The 24,078-nt window shown below is 35.2% G+C and overlaps 2 protein-coding genes and 1 long non-coding RNA gene across 3 annotated transcripts in view; 1 reads left to right on the forward strand and 2 right to left on the reverse strand.

Moving 5' to 3' along the window:
* LOC116163879 overlaps nucleotides 1-1,148 on the reverse strand; it is a 4,053-nt gene extending 2,905 nt beyond the window's left edge. Inside the window, exon 1 of the mRNA XM_031478009.1 lies at nucleotides 1,136-1,148. Within this exon, the coding sequence (XP_031333869.1) occupies nucleotides 1,136-1,148 (13 nt within the window). The remainder of the gene's footprint in view (nucleotides 1-1,135) is intronic.
* A 6,121-nt stretch (nucleotides 1,149-7,269) lies between these two features.
* On the forward strand, nucleotides 7,270-8,059 carry LOC116165165 (general odorant-binding protein 28a-like). The gene is made up of 6 exons (XM_031479472.1): nucleotides 7,270-7,356; nucleotides 7,407-7,491; nucleotides 7,539-7,627; nucleotides 7,680-7,797; nucleotides 7,846-7,916; nucleotides 7,963-8,059. Exons 1-6 carry the CDS (start codon nucleotides 7,309-7,311, stop codon nucleotides 7,990-7,992), a joined length of 441 nt encoding a protein of 146 aa, XP_031335332.1. The 5' UTR covers nucleotides 7,270-7,308; the 3' UTR covers nucleotides 7,993-8,059.
* Nucleotides 8,060-11,044: 2,985 nt separating this feature from the next.
* LOC116165017 lies at nucleotides 11,045-11,895 on the reverse strand. The gene is made up of 3 exons (XR_004144059.1): nucleotides 11,733-11,895; nucleotides 11,584-11,675; nucleotides 11,045-11,150 (listed from the first exon to the last, which is right to left on the reverse strand). It is a non-coding gene; the product is annotated as an uncharacterized LOC116165017 (long non-coding RNA).
* Nucleotides 11,896-24,078: the final 12,183 nt, after the last annotated feature.

The following is a 24,078-nucleotide window of genomic DNA, read 5'->3' on the forward strand; positions in this document are numbered from 1 at the left end:
GAACTTTTCTATATTGCGCTATTCGGCAAGTTACACTTCATCAAGTCAACAAACTAACTTCACTTCAACTACATATAAACTTTTGATCTGAACATTCTGAACGCGGTCTGATGTTTTCATTTCAAAAACAGAAATCTTTACATGGACTGACGTCAGAAAATTTTAACATTCCCAAAGCCTGTAAGTTTTAGTATATACGTATTTATTTTTATTCCAAATGAAAAAGCTGCATATTTTAGATTTCAATTTCGCGTCCCGATTAGTGTAGTAGTTAGCTCATCCTAGAAATGTTTATAATTAGGTAAATTATTAAAATGCAAGCAGAAGAGGAAATGAATTAATTCAAATAGGAATGAATAGGAAGACTAAAATTCGGTGCAATAATTGCAATAGTGCAAAAACGAATGTGTTTCATAAAAACTAAATCGACTAACTTGTTTAATTATAAAGTGGTACTGAAGATCACAGTTACGTTTGCGGTTTCCAACGACATTATGGATGAATGTGCATGACATATTAGGAACATTTAAATTTGATCATTGATATGAACGTATTTACGTATTTTGGAATCTTAACAGCTTTAACCTAAATGCTGACGAAAAAAATTTGATTTTAAAGGAAATTCATGTTCTAGAGAACTTGGACTTATGAAAAATATCAAAAAATCAAAAGCAAATTACCAAAAAATTTCCTTAAGCTGTTGTTTGTCAGCGGTACATTTTCATAACATATGCTGCTGCTTAATTTAACCTATTAGTTTTAAGCATTGCATTTTTACTATAAAAGGAAATAGACCGTTTTTTAATTGTTCATTTTAATCATTTAGAAAATATTTTTCAAATTTAGAAACCCTCTTCCTCGTTATCCTCTACCATGCCCTTCGATGTAACGACATACAAGAGAGTGAGTGTTAAAAAATATTCCAATACTTAAAAACCGCGCTTTTTGTACATAATGATTACAGATTTGAAGAGCAAACTACCACCTGAATCTTGAATAAATAAATCTCGTTTTTCACTTTACGCGATAATATTAGAGCAATTTTAGACACCGAATCAAAAACCATTTTCATTTCTGTTTATTCTCAGTACTTGAGACAGTCTGATTATTTTGATAATTAGGTAAGGACTCTTACTTGGTTCATCCATTAATATTTATTAATACTTGAGACAATCCGCAACCACGTCGTCATTATCTCCAAAACGTCTTGCAAAAATGGTTTAATTGTAGAAAATTAACACGACGAGCGGCTGCGTTACGACTTTTAATAACTACTTTTTGAATTCTAAAAGAGGAAAAATCAATTACGCGAGTGTCTGGCTACGACTTATTACGAAGTACCTTAGCTTTATTTTTACAGCCGTTTTCTTTCTTAATTAAATGAAAGTTATAATCGCGTCTTAATTACATGTTTAGGAAAAGTTCTGATTATGCTTCTCGCATAACAGAGCGAGAGAGAGAGGAGCAAAAAGATTAATTAGTTGACTTCTTAATTTAGAAGAATCTTATTCGAAGTCATTTTAGTAGGTGTATTTACCAAATTAAAAGTTCGCGTAGTCTAATCTAAGTAGATAATTTCGTCAATTAACAAAGTACATTTTCTCGTTCCAGTTTTAACATTTTGGGCTGGGATTTCGTTTCGTTTCGTAACAATCGTAAGTCGCTTCCGTGAGTAAGCGTTTTATATGGTTCTTGTGCTGTGTGTGTGTGCATTTCTGCCCCAAAGACTCATCGCCGAGATAGTCGCCCTCGAGGAAACTCGCCTCCATCCTCCAGAATATTTTCCCACAGAAGATTCTTAATGGGCCGGAAAATTTTTGCCAGGAAAATGCGACCTCGCAAGAATTCGTTTTCTCAAGGAACTAGCTTCAAGGAAAATTCACGTTCGAGAAAACTGAGCCCCCCCTTTGAAATAGCTGCTATGTTCGCTTGCATTTCTGTCCGCTCTGATAAATTTACTACTGAAAAGGTTATTGTAATTTATGCATATTTTTAATTATTTTGATCCGTCTACGTAAGGCACTTACCTCGCTATGCTCTTATTTTTATTCCGACATTTTACCCATCTCCCAGTGCTTGGAGGGAGGCGCAAACATTTTCAAGCAGCCAATTTTGTTTTACTAGAGCGCATTTTTGCGACTGTGGTGTCTGCTTGTGCGCCCCTTCCTCGGTCTATTTATATATTGGGCTGTGGTCCCTGGACCCAACCACCATAGAGATGCGTGGCAGGTAAATATTTTATCCCTTGCCAATTTCCTTTTTTTTATTTATTTGTTTCCTCAAAATTTCCATAAAATTACAACCAAGTAATAATACTTTAGTATTTTTACTATTTTACTTATAAATAAATTTAAACAAAAACTGTAATGGACAGGTTGTGGTTAAGTGTCGCATTTGTCACACGAGTTGAGACACTATCATTTGCTAGACGCCTAGTGCCGAGCAGCAGGAAAAGAGTAAATGATCCATATATACCTAATAATTTTAAATTTAAAAAAAACTCAATATTTTCAAGCGAAAATAACCACGGTTTTAGGTTTTTTAAAACTTTACCAAAAACTTTGAGATGAATTTAGCTTTTATTTTTTTTTCACACAGATATACATGAGACTTTAGAATTGAGTATATAGCCCTTACTCCTTATAATGCAGATATTTAGGGGTGGTGATTTTCTAAACGTACATTTTCCTTTGGAGCATGTTCCCGACGAGCGCGGAACTCTAGCAAACCCTTATGCAGACGGACATATGGAATTTACATACTAAGCATCTTATTCACCTAACTGTTCAGTGTGGTATTCTGCAGAACAACAATTCAATTCAAAATCGAAGTCATAAATTAACGTGTACACTTTTACATAAAAAATAACACGTTCATTCTATGACATGTCGGTGATACGTGTTTGACATTTTTAACAATTTCGAATTGAATACTTGTAAAAGAGAGTGCGGCAGACGAATGTGAAATGTAACTCGACGTAAAATTGACAGACTTTTTAGTCTACTACTAAAGTGATTGCCCTTAATGAGTACTATAGTATTTATTATTTCTAGACGATTTAATCTGATATTTCTAACACATGTTGAAGGGTGCAAATTTATTTCCTTGTTTAATAATATCCTATACCGTACGTAAGTGAACGTTTCAATTTATTAAATGAAAGGCTTAACAAACAGTGCCATAAAAATAACCAATTTCATTTTTATTACTTAATAGGTACGGAATGAATCTCTTGTAGATATGATACAATATACCATTTATAAGATCGAAATCATAATAGATGGCAAGCAAAAGAGGGTAAGTTTATAGAGGGTTGAAATTAAGATGGGTGAAAGTCGTTGAATACAATGGGGCGCAGTGAAATGTTTCGAGTGTAATTCTAAGTTAGACTTTCAAATTTGTATGAAATAGTATGTGCTTGTTAATTCTTAAAGTTCGAAAGAAAAGAAATATTGGAAAAAATGAAGGATTATCACCGGATTATTAATATACGATCTAGATAAAATGTTGTAAAAATGGATTGCAATGCTAATTTTTCTTTATTTCGATCATTTACTTACAATTTTGTTTTCAATTACTAACACTAAACCGAGTATACTTATTGACATTCTTTTGACCATATTACGGAATACTGTACTCATTCGCAATTAATTACACGAAGAATGCCCTCTTATATTAAGCATTGTGTATTACCTACTATTTCAGATTTCAGGATGTTGTTCTAATTTGCCAAATTCATTCTTTGTAGCTTAATTTTATTGTATCAGCTATTCCTTTCTCTACTTATTAGTGCTTGACCAATTTTGTTTTAAAAAATTCTGAGGATTACGGTGTTTGAATAGTTCAGATTTAGGTATTTCGACCATCGCGAATTGAAATAAAGTAATTGCAAGATGAAGCCGCTTCTTTAAATACCGGAAAGTGGCGCCATCTTGGTTTTTTAATAGAAACATACAATTTTCTATTTTTTCCAAATGCGACATTTTATTTTGAATTAAAATTTGTAGATCTATCTGTTTTTGACGTATGTCAAGTTATCGATCAAAATTTGGAGATGCAAGAGTCCATATCTCTTAAACCGTTCAAGATAAGTGAGTGATTTTTTTACAATCGAATCCTTAAAGTCTAAGGAATTTTTTGAGTGACTGCCCAAAGCCTTGAAACAGTTTCCGGGACTTCGCGATTTTTCAAAATTAGCAATCACAAAACATCAACAACTTCAATTTTTCAAATCCATGAAGCTCTTCAGGTTCTTAATATTGTGTTGTCTTTTCAAATTCTGCACATTTTTCGGATGCTGTTATTTTTTCAAATTCTTCCGATTTTTAAGACTGTTAAAGTTCTTCAAGTACACCAGATTCTTCGCGATTCGTCCAATATTTCATTTTTTTGTTTCTGCCAGTTCTCACAACGATTTGTTTAAGTTTTTCGGATGCTTTAGATCCTTGAGAGTCGAGACCCATTATATCCTTCAAATTCTCAAGTTTTCATATTTTTATTTTTGATCAAATTCCCAACTCCTCAATCCTTCGATACATTAGATTCGTAAATCTTTGCCTTTTTTTCAATTACTCTAATTTCTCACTTTTCACATTGTAGTGAACAATCCAGAAACCTCGATAGAAATCGAGGCGTCATGACAGATTAGTCATCCGCGATAAAGAACGAAGGCGGATGTGACGCAATCCTTCCGGAAAAATGACGTGGTTATTCTATAACATTCCGAAGTGCCCTAGAATAATTGCCCTTTGCTATATAAACATTTCGAGTTGCGTTTCAGGCAGTTCTAGTTTCCATACTGAAGTAACAAATTGATCGCGCTGTTATAAATTGTGTATTCGCGAGTAATAATAGTTATTTATGCAATGAGTGTATAAATGAGGCGTTTTATTGGTGAGTGAGATGTTTAGTCCACGAGCGCAGCGAGTGGACTAAATTCGAACGAACCAATAATCGCCGATTTATACATGAATTGCATACAACGTTTTTTCGTCGACTTCACTGGGGTAGGTAATTTTAAATTCAACTACAAGAAATTACAAACGAAATTATGAGCTCCGACGATTTTTCACTAAATTACAGCTATTGTCGTTACTATAGTAATGTGTTGTTTTATGCTGTACCGTCAGTCCTCGTAATCGCAGTGGAAGATTATGTTGCTTGCTCTGCTGCGGAGACGATTTTTACATTATATCCACTCAAATCAAAAGAAACTTATTGGAACGGTTTCGATCAGTTCGGCAATTGATGGAATACAATGAATTTGAAAGGAGATATTTCCGAAAATGTCACGTTGACATTTTACCTTGAAAAGGTATGTGAAATTAGAATGTAATTAATTTTTTTGCAACTGTACTAAAGTACGTGTATTAACAGTGAAAGATATGGAAATGTTCATCCCTGTGGTCGACGTACTCAATGTTGAAGGTAAAGTAACTGAATACCTTATAACAATACCTTATCCGAGGAGGCTACACATACATACATCTGGATATGCTTTGCTGAGATCGTTTGGCGACCATACTGGCTGCTGATCTCGCTACATTAAAACCGAGATTAAAATGGTTAGGTGGATGGAAGTTCTAGCTGTTGCCGAAAGTGAATTGTTATATAATTGTCATTTCCCTTTAATAAAATGGTGGTTATGTATAAATGGTTGCTAACGTATAATGGTTGGTTGCTAACCATTAATGGTTGCTAACGATTAATAAGCTTCATCATTGTACTCGTCACTAAGGAGTAATTTATATTGTTATCAAGAGGTCGACGAAATAGTATATTATATACCACGGGACTGAAGTAGTACTTTTAATCCCGAAGGTAAAGTTTATGGCCCGACCGAAGGGAGGGCCATAATTTACCTGAGGGATTAAGACCACTACTTCAGTCGCAAGGTATATACGATATTTTTCGTACTTCCGAAACTGAAACACTTAATATGTATGGAGTTAGAGAAAGCGTTCTTTCAAAAAATCGCTGCTTAACAGGTTACCATGGGAACGTTGCGTTGATACGACAAACCCTATGCTATGGTAACAAAAATAATTTGGAAACTGTCATTGCTTTGGTCATAATTTTGGTGGTGGGTGACAAAGGTGTATTTGATATTAATCAAAAGCAGCCAAAATAGGTAAAGAATTGATACCACCGAAATCCAAAAAACTATATGAGCAGCAGTACGATGCGTTTAAAAAGTAGTGCAGCATACAAAATGTGGAACAACCTACTGAAATTGCCTTGTTAGTAATTTGATCCTTCCGGGATTTTCGTCCAAATTTAATCCCGGCGGGACAAAAAGTGACACTTCAGTACTTGTCATAAAGGAGTGAAGTTGTCACTTTAGTCTCGGAAGTACGAAAAATAATATTTAACTGTTATAAATCTATTCATTTCAATGTTAATTAGTTGTAAATAAATAAACGACGTAATTAAATTTACGTTACACTCGTGTCAAGTGTCGGGTTGTGGTCAAGTGAACAATTACTGGAAGTTTATCCCAATATTGTGGTTTTTGACGTTTTTGTATTACTTTTTGTAACCTCAACGGCTGCAAGGGTTCCAGTTTAGTAGAAGAGAAAAATGTGCGAGCATTGGGCCTTGGAATCTGTGATTAGTTTCGGTTTTTGCTCAAAGTGACAATTCTGAAAAAGACACACAAAGACATCTGGACCTTCGAAAATTTACTTTTAGATGAAACACTAGGTAATTGATAAACGTGTAGATATCAAGTACCAGCAACTTGAAACGACTTTGCGACTTATCTCTATCAATTTGGATATATACGATACAGTGTTAGTATCGATTTTGTGGAATTTGTTTACTATTACATTATGTTATCATATTTAAACAATGATGATAAGAATTGAAATGATTCATCTATACAAAAGAATCAAATGTAATGACATGGCCATTCAATATTTCGAGGATGACTTGCTTCGTTACAGGATGTGTGGGTGTATGTGTTCATGCATAATATTACAGTGTGGTTGATTATCTCAATTGCTATTACTTTGAATTTAGGTTTTTCATAATTTCCTTGTCGCACTTCATCCATCATCTTTCACATTTTCACACAAATGGTTCTCCGACTACGAATTACAGCAAAATCATAAGGTATAATCGAGTTGTTCAGCTTCAGCTACCTCTTCCCACTAATTTGTATAAACATCAATTGCAAAAGTAAATGACTACAATAACGAATTGATTGTTTAATTGCAAAGTATTCACCGCGTGTCCTTAAAAGTTTGGGTATAAATTAGGAAATTATGTATACGTTACTACAATTTGTCAGTAGCCGAACAGCGAAAGATGAAGACACTCACCATTTTCTCTCTAATTTTATCAACTGCTTGCTGCGTAAGTTTCGCGATTCCAAACGGAATAAATCTAACTTCGATCCATTCCAGATTAATCCAGAATTGGTCGAAATAATAAAAACGCGTATGCTGGAGACCGGTATGATGTGCATGTCGCAATTGGGCGCAACGGAAGGTAAGCCGATCCCCAAGATCTCTCCAAAGAATTTTGTAAGTTTTCAGCGGATGTCGCGCCACTAATCGCTAATCGACCTCCCGAGACAGAAACTGGAAAGTGTTTCTTGGCTTGTATGTTCAAAAAGGAAGGATTTGTATTGCTTACACTGTCGTCGTCCTTTGGTTGCTTTTATTGGTAATTTTCAGCTAAATGCAAACGGAAAAATTGACAAGGATAGTACGATGGCGGCTATTGAACAAACGAAAAATCTTGACGAGGATTACTATGTCAAGATTAAACAAGTGGCCGAGGCGTGTGTAAAGGGTAAGTGGAATTTTTAAGAATCATGCGAGTAAGGTAAATTATTTACAGTAAACGATGACGGTAATGACTGTGAAACAGCAACGATGCTTTATGCATGTATACTGAAAGAGAAGGCTAAGGTAAGCTAAGTTGTAAAAATTCATTTTGAAATAGCATTTCGCTTAGGTTGGCCTCGAAAATATTGATTTGAACTAGCAAGCCCGGTTAAGATACAATTATCCTGTTGTACACTATGTCACACTGAAATATACTTTTATATGTTTGTTGTCTTTCTGGTCTGGAATGATTATGTTCATGGTGTTTGCTTACAAGTGCACATTTAGAATGCATCATTAACTTTTTGTAACAAGATCTGCGGTTTCATGAACATTCATTCTGTAGAAGCAATATGTCGAATGTTTAGTGCCAATCTTACTGCTCAGTAAGTCCACTTATAAAAAAAAATTCACAGATTTCGCAATCCTTGCAACCATCGGAAACATTGGAAATGATAACCGCATAACGCGCATAACATGTAAAACGTAAATAACCCCTATTTACCCGCTATCACCGAACGTAGACTTTCTGAAGAATGTTTATGTTTAATGTTTATATGTTTATAATGTTTATTGCCACAAAAACAACTAATAATAAGAAGAAAAAAAAAGAAGAAATGCTACAAAACACACACATTTTAGAGGACGAAAGTGCTGTTACCCGAGTAGGATCTTACAATACCCATTAGCATTACTAAATGGAAAGTAAAAAATTAACAAAGACAGAGAACAAAAATCATCCAAGACTTTGTAAGGAATTTTTAGTCACTCATTTTTAGCGTTATTATCTACGATTGAGAAGAAACCTGAAACCAGTCAATTTTTATTATTATTCATTTTCCAATTTATACTACGAAACTATTACCACCCTCTAATACCCCCTGCGAATTATAGGCACTTTTCGAAAATTTGAAATAAAAAGGGGATCGTGTGGTAGCCTGTTTCAAATTCTCTAAATGCGGTGCAATCTTAACTGAGTCAATTAATTTTGAAGATGCACCAGCCGGCCCGTGTGGCGCAGTTCAGTTAAAGCTGAATCAAATGTCAAATGTAACAGATTGGTAAGTCATTATTTTCCTCGGAATGTAAGTAATAAGATTGTAAATTCCGCTGTCAATAGCAACCTGTAATGTAATTGGAGCCTTACATTTGACGTTGTCATGTATATAACTTACTCTTACAGAGACGAAAGCGCGAAAATAACTATTGAATCCCCTCAAACATACCACAGCTTTTAATACACATTTCCACTTCACTTTTCGAATTTTGTAGAATTTTCGTTAAAATATGGCCTACAATATAGTTTTAATGCACCAAAATTATTGTTAAGTGTTTAATCGTATTCCAGGTCACCGAAAACACAGGCATAGCCTATAGCATATACAGGGTGTAGGATTGGTTTACGCACCATAGTGATTTCAATAGTAATTTCTTATATTATTTTATCCCCTAATTATTTAACACCAAAGTTGTAAATAAATTTTTTGTAGATTGTAAAATTCTACATGCGTATTCATGTACCCATTTGTAGATTTTTATTGTATGCATAAACCCGTTCTAAGCCCTGTATATGACCGAAAGCAGAAAAACATCTAAATTTGGCGCTATTTTGGACGCGATCTCGAATAATTCACTTCCGGTTGGAATTCCAAGTTGGCAAACGGCATTTTCGGACTCGAATTAGGAAGCTAACGGTATTAGTGTTACATGAAATGCTTCTTGCATTTGAATTTTTGCAAAACAAGACCCGACTACAGGGACGGACGTATTTTTTTTAAATTTTTGTGGTAATGCGCTACAAAGTAAGATGTAAAATAATGTTGATGCCTTCTTATTTAAAAATTGTCCGTGCAGATGCTCTGCGATGCGTTTTGTGTCATTGCAGGGAGCAGGAACCCTTACTAACGGTTGGTACAGTGTAATTATATCGACAGATACTTTCTTTAAATAGTTGTATTGATCGGGTGTCTCTTTTGAGGTATCGTCAATTGGACAGCATTGAGAAGCTTGTGTTCTTTATTTCTGGATCTAGATACTGATCCATGATCTAGATCCAGGTCAAAGATCCACACGTAAAAAAGGATCTAAATCAAGATCCAAGATCCTCCCAAAATGATCTAGATCCTTTATAGATCTTTCATAGGTAAATTTGATTTACATGGGTGTATTTGTGCTTTGATTCATTATTCTAAAACCGTAAGGAAGGTGCCGCAATTTTTGTACTTTTCGGTATTACAATAAGATTTGTTTAGTATTATCGTTTTTTTTATTGTTAACATTAGTTTTAAACTGTTATTAATAATAAGAATATTACCTAGTAATCTGCATCATTAAATGGCAAAACATAAACCCAAATAAATATGCATTAAATGTACAGAAAATCGTTAGAATTTGCCCGCCTACACTAAATATTCTTTCTATGGGTGCAAAAGAGGACAGCACACAATTGTCTACTTACTTTTAAAATGGATACAACAAAAATTATAAAATGGAACTGTCGGGGACTATCTAACAATTTCAACGAACTGAAACTCTTAATTCAAAAGTATACACCATTGTGTATTGCTCTTCAAGAGACGCACCTGAAACCGAGATCAAAATACAATATAAAAAATTTCAGTCTGGTAAGGAAAGATTTTTACTCACCTGAAAGAGCCTGTGGAGGAGTGGCTTTTCTCATTCGAAAAGGCACACCATATAAAAGAGTTGTATTAAATACAACTTACCAAGCTGTAGCAGTACAACTTGAAATTGTTAAAACTTTTACACTTTGTAACATCTACGTTCCTAATACAGCATATGAAGTAGAACAAATTAGACAAATTATAAATCAGCTCCCAACACCCTTTGTTCTTGTCGGAGATTTCAATTCCCACAACATTTTTTGGGGCTCTACCTCAAATGATGCCCGAGGCAAAGAGTTATTGGAACTCATAGAAAACGATAACTTAAGTATCTTGAATAACGGTTCGACCACGTTTTTCAACGTGAGATCCGGAACATTCGACGCAATTGATCTTTCTATATGTTCTCCAAATATATACTGTAATTTTGAATGGGAGGTGGAAACTGATCTCCATCACAGCGATCATTTTCCCATAATCATTACTGTTAGAGGCAAAAATCTCACGATAAGATCAGTGGCTAGATTTAAGATCCCACAAGCAGATTGGGAACTTTTTACAAGTAAGTTCGTCCCTCCAGCCCTAGATAGCTTAAGTTTAAAAACTCTTACATCTGCTATATTAGACGCTGCGAACGCCAGTATTCCAAAATCCAAACCTGGCAATAAAACAAAAATGGTTCCGTGGTGGTCGTCTGAAATAAAAGAAAAAATATCATTAAAAAATCAAGCCTTATATAGATTTAGACGTAATCCTACGTTGGACAATTTAATAATTTTTAAGAAACGTCGTTCGGAGTGTCGCCGAAAAATACTGGAAGCACAGAGGAGCTCCTGGAATCATTACGTGTCCACGATTACACCGGACACTACTAGCAAGGAAGTGTGGAAAAAGGTTGGAGCCGTATCAGGTAAAATTGGTTGCAATAGTCTGGCCTTCTTGCGAGATTCAGAGGGACAAATCACAAATAAACCAGAGGATATATCGGATATCAAAGCAACCCAATTTTACCAAGTTAGTAGCTCCAAAAATTATGCGGATACGTTTCTTCACACTAAACAACATAAAGAATCCATTCCTATTATTTTTGATACTAACGAAAACTTAAATTATAATACTCCGTTTACCTTAGAAGAGTTGAATATCGCTATCCGTAACACCAAGTCATGTTCACCGGGAGAAGACGAAATCCACAACCAGATGTTTCATCACTGTACTCCTGAAATGCAACAAAGTATTAGATTTCTTTAATATTTGTTGGAATGAACATACTTACCCCTCGGAATGGAAACAGGCCGTTGTCATTCCTATACCGAAACCTGGAAAAGATCCGTTGCTGGCACAAAGTTATCGCCCAATTAGTTTAACGTCTTGCTTGGGAAAACTGCTAGAGAAAATGGTTAATGTGCGGCTGCAAACATTTCTTGAAGATAATAATATATACGTACCTTATCAAACGGGTTTTCGGAAGGGACGAGCAACGGCTGACCATTTGGTCAAATTGACCGATAGAATTCTGAGTGCATTTGACAGTGGTGAGCACCTGGTTGCGGTTTTCTTTGATATAAAGGGCGCTTACGACATGACTTGGAGATATGGAATATTGCAGAATATGTATAAATACAATCTTCGAGGGAACTTACCAAAATTTATAGAATCCTTTCTAGAGAACAGAAAGTTTGTTGTAAGAATCGGTGACATCCACTCAAAAGAGTATGTTTTAGAAAATGGTGTGCCGCAGGGGTCAACACTTAGCTGTTCCCTGTTTGGCATCGCCATAAACGAAATAGCTAAAGGTGTTGAGGGGATGATTGATAAATGTTTGTATGTTGATGATTTAATGGTTTGTTGTTCTGGTAAGACGGTCGGTGCAATAACTCGAAGTCTACAAGTGGCCATAAACAAAATCTGTAGTAACGCCAATGCGGTCGGGTTTGTGCTGTCGGAGGAAAAGACAAAGGTTGTCCACTTTTGCCGACTCCGTAGACCGCACTATGATCCTGTGCTACTAATGAATGATCGTGTAATCAGTGTTGTTCAGGAAGTCAAGTTTCTCGGGCTTACCTTTGACAGGGAATTACGGTGGTCAAAGCATTTAAATAATGTTACTGCTACATGTAGAAAATCGCTGAACATCATCAGAGTTCTCGCTCATCATAGGTGGGGAGCTCACCCTAAGACCCTACTGGATATATATAAGGCCCTCATCCTATCAAGGATGGATTATGGATGTGCAGCGTACTCTACGTGTGGTAATAATGCTTTGCTTGGGGAACTTGATAAGATTCAGAACCTGGCTATTCGATATTCTTTGGGAGCATATCCAACAAGTCCAGTTCCATCGCTCTACGTCGAGGCAAATATTCCCCCTCTAGCTCTTCGCCGGAAACAGATTGTTGCAAACTACTATATAAAAGTAAGGTTAGATGATAAACATCCAAATTTTAGATCCCTTACTGATGCGACTACCATTGCTCGTCTATACAGATGTAGATCGTTAGGTGTTAGGGCTAGAGAGGTATTAAACCACCTCCATTTGGAGAATATTGACTTCACGAGTATGTCATCTACTGCACGGCGTGGACTTGTGAAAAGTAAAATCTATGAGCGGTGGAGTGAGCAGTGGTCGGAGTCTGATACGGCTTTGAAAAGGATCAAACCTAGTCTGGATCCGCTATTCTATATCGACGTTAGACGTTTGAACTTGATCAGGCTGTACAGACTCCGTCTGGGGCATACTGCTCTCACTCAGGGGTATTTGTTGGCAGGTGAAGAACGGCCATTATGCGAACAATGTGGTGTTAATTTAACACCACATCACATTATTTCTATTTGTCCGCAGTATATGAATGTACGTGTGATATTTAATATAAACCTGATATGGGAATATAACTTTAAAAATGAAGAGCAATGTAAAAATACTCTCGCGTTCATCCAACAAATTGGTATTGCAAACCATCTGTGATATTTTTAAATTTTTGTCTTTATGTATATTTGTGTAGTAAATAAGTAAATGTAATCACGCCTGTCTTGTTTTGTGTGTTCAGAAACTGTGATATTATAGTACCTTAGTGTAAGTATAAAGGCTAATGGCCATAGATGCCGAAGCCTCAGGTGGGGTTTTAGTGGGTATACCCAGATAATGGGAGAGTCCCACACTACTCCGGACTTCTATCCGGAGTGTGCGTAATGCATTTCCCCACCTGTCCAAAAAAAAAAAAATCAAAAAAAAAACAAAAAAAAATTATATTTAAAAAAACATTCTTTTAAAGCGGGGTACTTATTTAATTGATAGTATGTATTATCTGAATCATTAAAATATTCATTGCACTGTACAGCAGTTAATCCCGTTATCGTTTCTTTCTTCTAATTCTCACAGACTAATCCTTTACCAGTACCTACCCGCCGTTAAATACACGGATTGAGAAATTTCAAGAAAAAGTAGGTGTTAGGGATTCGATTAATCTAGGTGCATAAGTGAATTTGCATAAATACCAAGAAAGTCTTGGATTTTACATTTACTTAGTAGCCCAAAATGACGCCTGTTGCAGAACTCAATTTACAAATCATTCGATTTGCGACATATCGCTCGATGTGATTTTAAATATGCTTATAGGGAATTACTACTAAAGAAGTTAAGGCAAAGTGGTGTGCTTAAAATGCCGAAAAATCACAAAAACTTAAATGGAACACATTTATTCTTTAAATAGAAACGATTTACTCCGCTAATGTTAAATATTGCACAGAAAACATTTTTATATAAATTAAAATTGATCTTTGGATCTATACTAGTGGAAGATCGATTATAAAATAATCTAGATCCAGATACAAGATCATCATCTAACAAGGATCTACATCCATGTGATGGATCTAGATTACTACCGTTGTATATACAATGATACTACCCAACACTGCTTAGGTAGGACAATCCATAGTTTCTTTTAGGTATTAGCAAAGAATACATTATTAGTTACTCTTTGGTATTAGTTTAGCTGCGAATAGAACCTACGATTGGTGTCAAATATTTGTTGTTCCTTTCTATGAAAAAATTGGCATACTATTTTGCACCCGGGTAATTGATTAACTGATTGTTGTACAGAGCGTAGCAAAAAAATGCAAAAATTATGAGACACTAAAAGGGAAAGACCAAGCTTAATTACAATACCTATGTGCAAATTAGCCGTAATTCATTCTGCACAACAAAAGTAGGCACTGTTTACTTTTAATTAAAACTGTTGCTCATTTGAGGGTTCAAAAACCAACAAACGATTTCGAATAATTTCAACGTCACTCTTCTTTGATCTTTTCAATTTTAACTTGGGGCGCGATTGATGTCTCACCTGTCACCATTATGCAACTGTGCCACAATTACCCTGGAGGCAAGTGATCGACAAATGATTACAAGTGTAATATTTCAAACCAACACAGTCAATGAACAAGTAATGTCTATATTATTCTAATTTATCAGGAATGGTGTACTGAAAAACCGTACGCAGGGAAACCAAAAGGGCTCATGTGATGTTCTTATTTACAGCAAAATTGGCTTCTATAAGCTACTTTCTGCTGAAAAACCACGATACTTTCCATGGGAAATTATAAAAATAGAGTAATTGAGTGTATGCCCAGATCCACACAACTATAAAATTGGTCTTGATTGAGCACTGCCCCCAATTACCAAATACACAAAAAACGTTAAACTTTCAAAAGGCATATAAATATAGGAGAAACAGGGGTACATTGATTGCCATGTAAAGTGTCCTCGTTAAACCCATTAATCTAGAATGACTAACTTTCAATAAAGGAAAAGTAGATTAAATACTGTGTAAAAAATGGGAAATAGAAGAAATCAATAGCTGTATATAATTTTTTAACAAATAATTTCCTTTTTCAATATAATTCCGACGTCGAACGATGACGCTCGAGAAAGAGTACGTTGAGTGGGTGGGATAGGAATTCGTCAGTCAGTATACGTTATTGCGGAAGGTTAGGTGTACATGCCTAGTGTTTAAATTGAGCGATTCGCGTATTTTTTGCGTATGAGGAAACTTATTCCGGTGCCCGTTTTCGATCGAAATTCGAAATTCAAGTGTGTTGAACTTTCAAAAATGTGGTTCTGGCTGCTTTGGGCCGCCGGCCTCGCTTCATTAACAGGTGTGTTGCTCATACGTTAAGATAGTGTATACCTTTATTTGATTGGGCAACTACACTTACCTGTGAAGTTGTACTTGACTCGCCGTCGTTAAATCGGGTTTTTAACTCTATTTATAGCGTGGACGCGGTTTACTTTTGTGTGCATTGTTTCTTTATAAATTGCAAATGAAAGTTGCAGGATTGCGCTCGACCTTTTTTTTTAAAATCGCGTCCATGCTAATCCCTTGAAAGCCGACTGCTACCAAGGATTAACTCTATTTGAAAAACTGCGAGTGTTGAAATTAACTTATAATTTTCGGCTTTGCACAGTTAGCAAAAAGCAAAAAAAGCTGAATTTTCCCGAATCTTAGGGGTTGATGAATTCTTACAAAGTATGATAAATTTAGACACCCCTAAACTTAACGATGTGGGTAATTAATCAAGTGGCATTTACCAGTTTTTCGCGAAAATTTGTTTATTCACACATTAATTTGATCTAGTTTAGTGTTACGCATTAGTAAGATATGTGGGAATGAGTAATGATTAGACTAATACACCACAATTTTTGTTTGGTGCACGGTTTGGAATTTGCGACATTTTTCCCTTTGAATTATGAATATCTTATCTTGCGTGCAATAAACTTATGCTCAGATAAAAATGCCAGGTGGACCTGCCATTATCGGCCTACCGGCAAACCACTCGATGTCTGCGTCTGGATTTTATTGCCGTTTTCGTACAGATTTATTTGTTGCATTTTTGCAGTTTATCACAACTTACAATAATGATCATCGGGTGCCCTTTTTTGTGATTGTGGTATCTGGCCATTTATGAAAGCTTTCGGGTTTTTTAATTCACCTTTTGGTAATAACCCAGGTAATAATTAACGTTGTAAAACCACTGTCCAGTGCCCAATTTCAAGGCAAAATTTTCGAAAATTCCGTTTCTCAATCTCCATCAGGAAGAATCTTTTGGTGGTAGTAACCAGATCTCTGACCGGTACCTTTGAATATATAATTTTATATTCAAAGCCAGTACTGATTTTACTAGTACCATATGTGTGGTTTGTAATCTCGTTTTTAATTATCGGTACTGGGACATGTAAGGAGTACTCATTGCACATTTAAAACGAAACGGAGCTATCTTGAGATGTTAAAAACTTTTCCTAAAATTTCGATATTCGTATATCTGATGGTACCTATGCCAAATCATTTTCTTCAAAAATCATCGACTCACAAAATATGATCCTTGAGCATCGATTGTGAGTTTGTACTTAATTTAAATTTGAAAGCTTAGTGTCAGAAATGCTCAACATTGAAGATATTTCTCTATTGCTGAAGTTAACCTTCTCAATACATTTCTCCACATAATCCACGCGAGAATCCACGAGAACCTATCAACATAGTCATAATTAAAAAGTACCTTATTTGTACAGTCACGGAGACATACCTACTATGGATGAAAAAGTTCTACATTGTAAAGTTTCGATTATTTTGACTGACCAGCCTTTGTGTCAAATTATCAATTGTAATAAAGTACAAAACTGATAGTTAAAAAGTTCTGTTCAATAAAATTTGCGTGATTTTATTATCTCGTAATGACCTTCCAGCAAATTGTGCATAATATGAGAACTAAAATTTTCGCGAACATGAGGCTTGGAAGAGTGTTAAAAATAGTCTTCTTTTACGTCACTTTTAGCGCGATTTTGAAAAAAGTAGCACTTTATACACTCTATACTTCAGACCCATTGGAACATAATTCCTTTACCATAAGACGAGCCATAAGAGATACCGAAAAAAGTCTTAGAGCAAAATTGTAACTTTAATAATTTCGCTGTTATACCCTAACCTTTTTCCGTCAAAATTTTACAGTCTTTCGAAATTTTTTTTGAGAGAATCTAAATTTCGCAGGCAACTAATTTTTGGACTAAGGTTGAGAAATTTTAGGTACTTTATAGAAAAAATAAAATTTTTGATTGACCTTTTGAAGCATTAGCTTCGTGTCACAATTCTTTGCATGCAGATTGTATTTCTGCGTTAATAAACCTCCATCCGTCGGACACGCATCGAGTAGGTACTTTCCAAAGTGTTTAATCGAACAGATTCAGGAACAATACGACGTCAAGATTGTATGTTTTTTTGTTTCTGAATGTATTTGCATACTCCTCCTTATTGATTAGAACGTTTCCATAAGCGACAGTAAAAAGTGCAGTTAAAAGATTGGAAAACCAAGAGGAAAGCCCTAAAATTCCATTTAGGCTCAAGTTGTCCCCCCAAACTAATCTCATACTAAAATAATTTCTTTAGTAGAATTTTCCCAATGCGAGCTGAGAGTCAAAAAATTCCCCTGCTGAAAATCGTATATGCGATTCTTCGTATCTTGTTGTGTTCTGCCATCATGTAAGTTAACACCTTCTTGCTCTAACGTAAGAAGTTCTTCTATAAGTTTATATAGCACGTATAATTAGTTACAATTTTTAAATCAAATTTTAAACAACTGAACAATTTTTTGTCCGCAAAACGGTTACTATGATTTCGGTTTTTCGTTAAAATTTTGCGAATAAGAGTGCAAGATTGTCAAAAGCGTTTTTTTTATATCTGACGTTAAACCACTTTTTTTTAAATAGCAGCAACAATCTACAAAAATTATGCTAGTTTTTATTACAAAAAAAATGGAGAAAAAGATGCCAACCTTTAAAAAACGAAAAAACGGTTATTTTGATTTCGTTAAAAATTTTGGCAGTGCATCTCGATTAGAATCTAAAACTGGCAAAAACTTTTTTCAATATATGACTTTTTGGCGCCGTGACGTCATACAACTGTTTTTTCCGAGAAGTTCGTCCTCGACTTACATTAGAGGACAAAGATTTCCTTCATTGCCTAAAGACTGCCACCGTTTTACTCGAGATCCTCGAGATACGCATTTTTTTCAAATTTTTGACGTATCGTGTTTCTACCATCAGCCATTTTATTGATTGGTATCTGCTACATTATTTTGCCATGGATACAATAAACAAAAAATCTCCATGAATCCATAGCCTACTTTTCAAAAACAGGGTTTCTATTTTTGGTTCATAGCCAAAGTTAAAAAAAATAGGTTGTTATACATTAATGTAATTAGGAAAACGAACGCAAAAAATAGCAACTTTAGATCAGATCTCAGAAACGATATGGGGTTTTGGTTTTGAGAATGCTTTTCTTTTTTTAATTACCTAAAAACTCCCCAGTGTATGCAAGTTTTTATGGCCTTTTATTGATCTAGAAATTTTCAATTCGTTTTCAGTTTCATTAAGAGCACGCCCACGATAAATCTAAAGAAAATCCATTCTGTGTTTAGAATCCAAAATTTCACAAAAACTTAACGACAACGCGAACCACGCCTTACAACTCACTTAATTCCATAATCACTAATCACTCTGGACCCTGATGGTAATCCTCCCTCGAGTCCTCCCTCGACTGTTTGTTTTAGATTTTCATGGCCCATTCCAACAGGTAAATATTTTGTGATAATCTAACCCAGCATTTGAGCTTCTATGTGAACGTAAAATGAAAAATTAATTGTTATAGTAAATTTTGTATGTATAAGAACCACCCATCCAAATTCTTTGAATCTCATAATCCCGCTCGTAGGTGTTCTTTCCTTGACTTTTTGTTTCCATCCCTTACACTCCAACAGGTAAATATTTTGTGAAAATCCACCTTGTAATGACCTCCAATTTTTACGTACAGAAGAGTCATTCCGTATGCGCGTATCGCGTTTATTATAAGAGATAGAAAAAAACTTTAAATACAAAAGATGTGGGGTTTGTCATAAATCGCCAGAAAATGTGAAGAAAAAAACAAATGATTATCGGAAGGCGAGTCGGAAAGTTAATAAAAAAAGTAAATTTTGTAAATAGATCTTTTCATTCTGATTCCAAAAATATACAGGGTGCCCCGTGACTAGATGGACATAACACCATATTTCTAGGTCAATTTTAAGTCTAAATTTCCTTATACACTTTGTCCAAAACTCAACAGTTAAGAAGTTATGGTGAATATTAAATTTAACAATAAATCAATCTAGTAGGCTACGTAATTGTTATGGCAACATTGTTTATTCTTTGACGTTGTAATTTTAAGATTAAATTGATATAATAGCCTATTAGGTTATCTTCGATCGGGAAACCTGCGCTGCCGCTCTTGATGCATTTTCGTCACAGTATCCGTAAATAAAGTAATATTCCCATATTCTTGATTTGTAAATGTAGCCATATCAATTTAATCTTAAAATTTCAAGGTTAAAGAATAAACAATGTCACTATAAACAATATGATAAAACAATTGCATGGTCTACTAGATCGATTTATTGTTAAATTTAATATTGCTCGTAACTCCGTAATTATCGAGTTTTGTCCAAGTGTATAAGGCAATTTCGCCTTAAAATTGACCAATGAATATAGTGTTAAGCCGAGTGGTAAGCTATGTCCATCGAGGCACGGAACACCCTGTATAAGATATTGACATTTGCTTTAGACGTCCTAAAGAACAGTAAGAAGTCAGGAATTATATAACATGGAAATTTGAAGTGCGATATTTATATAAGTCGAGTACTATTTCAACTTCTGTTTAAATACCAAGTAGAATATAACCTCTCGTGTATAACGTTATAATTATAAACATTTGATAATATTACTTTTTATCGGATAGGTATATCGCAAGGTACATTATCATTAGAGTAATGGTCACATTACGGGTCATATATGCTTGGAAAATTTCTTTGTGCTTAATCTTAAAATAAATGGTTAGTAATTTTATACGATTGCTTTTTTTCCTAAATCAATATACCTACAGCATATATAATACATAAATCGACTTCCGTTTGTTTATTACCGTTATCGATCACATTCAAAGCCATACCTAAAGTAATATTAGTAATAGTAGTTCTCTATTGCCACGATTAGAGATTTATGAGTAAATAAATACCGTTAAAATGTTGACGTGATGGAGTAGTCGCTGCTCATAACTTCTGGCAAGTTTTTCAATGGGTTGGCTCGCAGTTTCCATTTCCTAATCTCTAAGCAGGTCATTGTTTCTGAAGTACCAAGGTGCGTTAACAACGAGGTTAACAATGTTCCTCAGTACTTTATTCTGAAAACACTGCCGCTGTATGATGTCTATATTAGTCTTTCTGGCACAACCCCACACCTGGATGCCATATGACCATACGGGCTTAAGGATCTGTTTATACAATAGTATTTTGTTGTATATTGACAAGGTGGAATGTCTGCCCAAGAGCCAAATGCAACTTCTTTTGGAGTGGTGGGTCTGATTTCGCCCTCTCCGTGGTTGTGGTTAAGGTTTTCCCAATCTAATGTGTCTTCACTTTCATTCGGTTGAAATGAAAGTTTACTGTTAGGTGTTTATCAGGTGGCTCTTTATAACAAAATTTTTGTGTATGGCCATATGCTTGGCACTTTTTGCATTGGGGTACGAGTTTAGATTTCCTTAGCGGCAGGATTTCTACTCGGACACCTAATATATCGGTAATACCGTAGATTTTATCGATACTCTCGTCATCTCTGAACCAAAGCATAAACATATTCAGCGGTTGTTTCGTTTTATATTTTAGTTTGGGAGTGGCTTCAAGAAGTTTGTAGCCACGTTTTCTCATTTCCTGGACTATGTGTTCTGATTTTATAGAATGGTGCAGTCTGTTGGCCATTACTTTAATTGACCTATTTTGTTTATTCTCGTAAGAATGCCAAGAATATTCTTTTTGGTCCTGTACATTAATTTTCATATTTTTGTTGTTAATGACTTTAATCTGTGCGTTAGTGAATTGATTGATCATAGCATGGAGTTAATTGAGATTCTCTATGTTGTCTACTAGGATAGGTGGAGGTGGTTTTATTTTTTTAGGTATTTCTTCATTATTCCTATCAGCTTGTTTTTGTTCTTGTTGTTGTTTTTGCGGTGGGGTAAGCCGTAGCCTACCGATAGAACTAGCCGTGACACTCATCCCCACTATTGCGTTGACGTCACAACTGACGGCGGCCGTCATATCGACTTTTAATGTAATTAATTCCAAGTAGTTTAATGTTGTACACTTAAATTAACTGTATTCGAACAGAATAAGTAAGAAAATGAAAATACGTGCTGCGTCCCTGGTTGCAAAAGCAATTATAGTTCAAGAGACAAGGTTCCTTACGGTTTTTCGTTTTCCGAAAAATGAAGACATCAAAAAAAGTGGTTAAGATGTATTCACCGGGACAATTTTGAAATTACTAGTTACCCCAGGGTTTATATAAAGCATTTCTCCGACATTTTCATTATTCGGGTAGACAAGATGACTAGATAAGACGATACAGTATTAACAGTTCCACGAGACCAGATTAAACTTGCCCAAGACACGTATCCCACCATTTTTGAAAATCAGTCATCATATATGAAAAGGATGTAAATGATGAGTTACGGGAAAATATAGACCTTTGCAACTACAAATGACCGAAAATCTGTAGTCTCTAGGTGGTCCAGGGGCCGAGATCTCGATGGAACAGACAGATAGGCAGACGAGGGAACAACGAGCACATAAGCCTTACCTCAACTTCGTTGTGTTACGCTAAAAAAGGCAGATGTGTGTATTAGAATGTTTAAATTTTATTTGTTTTCAGCTCGGTTTTCAGTGAGTATTTGTTGTTGATGTACGTATTTAATAAAATTTTTGCATAATAACACGTGTCTATAATTAGGAAACAACATATAACAATCCTGCGGCTCAAAATAAGTAATTACTTAATGTTTTCGGGTTCAATGAGTACGCACGCGTTTGCAGTGGCCCATCTCCAGTTGTGACGTCACTAAATCAATGTCACGGCTAGATCTATCGGTAGGCTACGGGTAAGCGAAGTATTCATTTTTCTCTTCTTCCTATTTTTTGGCGGATCCACCCTGTCTCATAAGCTAATTCCTCTTCATCTGTGTGGTATTCAACTGTCTTTTGTTCTTCTTCTTTGGTATTGTTAGACAGCCTGCTTTCTATCTCTGAGTATTTTTTGCTCAGTTCTTCATACATTTTATGGACTTTATTTAATTGAGTTTGGAGTTCGTCCGCCCTATTCATGTCACTTACCTTCTCGTTCTCTGCTAATCTCCAGTTATTAAAAAGTTGTTGTTCATTTGGCGAACGTTGAAAGTTTTCTTGGAATAATTTTGTTGCTTAATATCACTTCATTTTGTGATTGCGGTACGGTTTGTTGTGAATACATGTTTTTTTAACGTGATAACTTTAGGACCGTCTTTAAGGTCGCCAGATATCACTCGCGCACAATGATACCCGTTTAATTTTGTTTCGCGACGGAGCGTTTACACTTGTTTATCGTTCAAATGCCAAACGAATACTTTATTCCTGTTAAATAATAATTCTGAAATTAAAGTTGCAGTCGTCCAGCGACGATTAACGAATGCATTTTAAACAAAACGCCCTTAACGCATAACCGCATTTGCGATTACCAGGAAGAGGACTTTCTCAAATCTCAATTTACAGATTTAAGTTCAACAAAGATTGGTGGGCCTGAACTTGAATCTTTTATTTTTCCATACAGTGACGATATATAATTTAGACCCTTGGATCTTGAAACAAAATAACCGCATCCCCAGAACGGCATTCTCAATGTTCGTCTTCGTTCCCTCAAAACTACCTTTTAAATCGAACATTAGAGAGTGGGAACTTTTGGTTGCAAAAGTACAAAGAATCTGCGTAATTGATAAATGTCCCAGTCCATTTGGTCGCGTTTGAGAGTTGCATTACTGGCCACAGATGAGGCATGATATTTTGAATGGGAAGTGTGATATTTGCGGGTCTCAGAAATAGTTTCATCGAAACGACAAATGGGTAGGATGGGTGCACCTAAAAAAGTATCCTTTTGAGATCGTGGCTGCTAATATTGTGGGTCTCGTGGGTAGTCGTATGACATTTTGAGCATTTTCGATTCGCAACATTTTGAAGCGATTACTTAAACCCGATTTATTTTTGCATATTTTGATATTCTTTGCATTTACATTATAAATTTGCATATTGGTCATATTTTAATATGTATTGAAATTTTTGCTAGTTTTAATCGATGTTAATTTGAATTTTTAATACATTTCTGAGGATTTTCATAACAGACGCGTTCATGAAATATACTGCAATAGCCAGAAGGAAGATTTATTGATTTAATTAATGTGTAATTTCTTCATTTCCAAACCAATTTTTTTTTCTTTTGCTCTACGGTGTTTTGATGGGTGATATTGAAGGTTTGGAAATTGCTCCCAATATTTTGTCGGCCCTTTCTAATGCACCTATTACTTCTGTTGATGTAGAAAGAAGTTTCTTTGCTTAGTGCTTATAAATCAATTCAGGAGGCACTCATTTCTTGTAGAAAACTTAGAGAAACATCTTATTGCTAGTGTTTATCTTAATTCCTTTTTTCATGGAAATTATGCAAGAAATATATAATTTTGCATATGTTTGCA

This window comes from Photinus pyralis, unplaced genomic scaffold (assembly GCF_008802855.1).
Source record: "Photinus pyralis isolate 1611_PpyrPB1 unplaced genomic scaffold, Ppyr1.3 Ppyr1.4_LG2, whole genome shotgun sequence".
Classification (NCBI taxonomy): Eukaryota; Metazoa; Arthropoda; class Insecta; order Coleoptera; family Lampyridae; genus Photinus; species Photinus pyralis.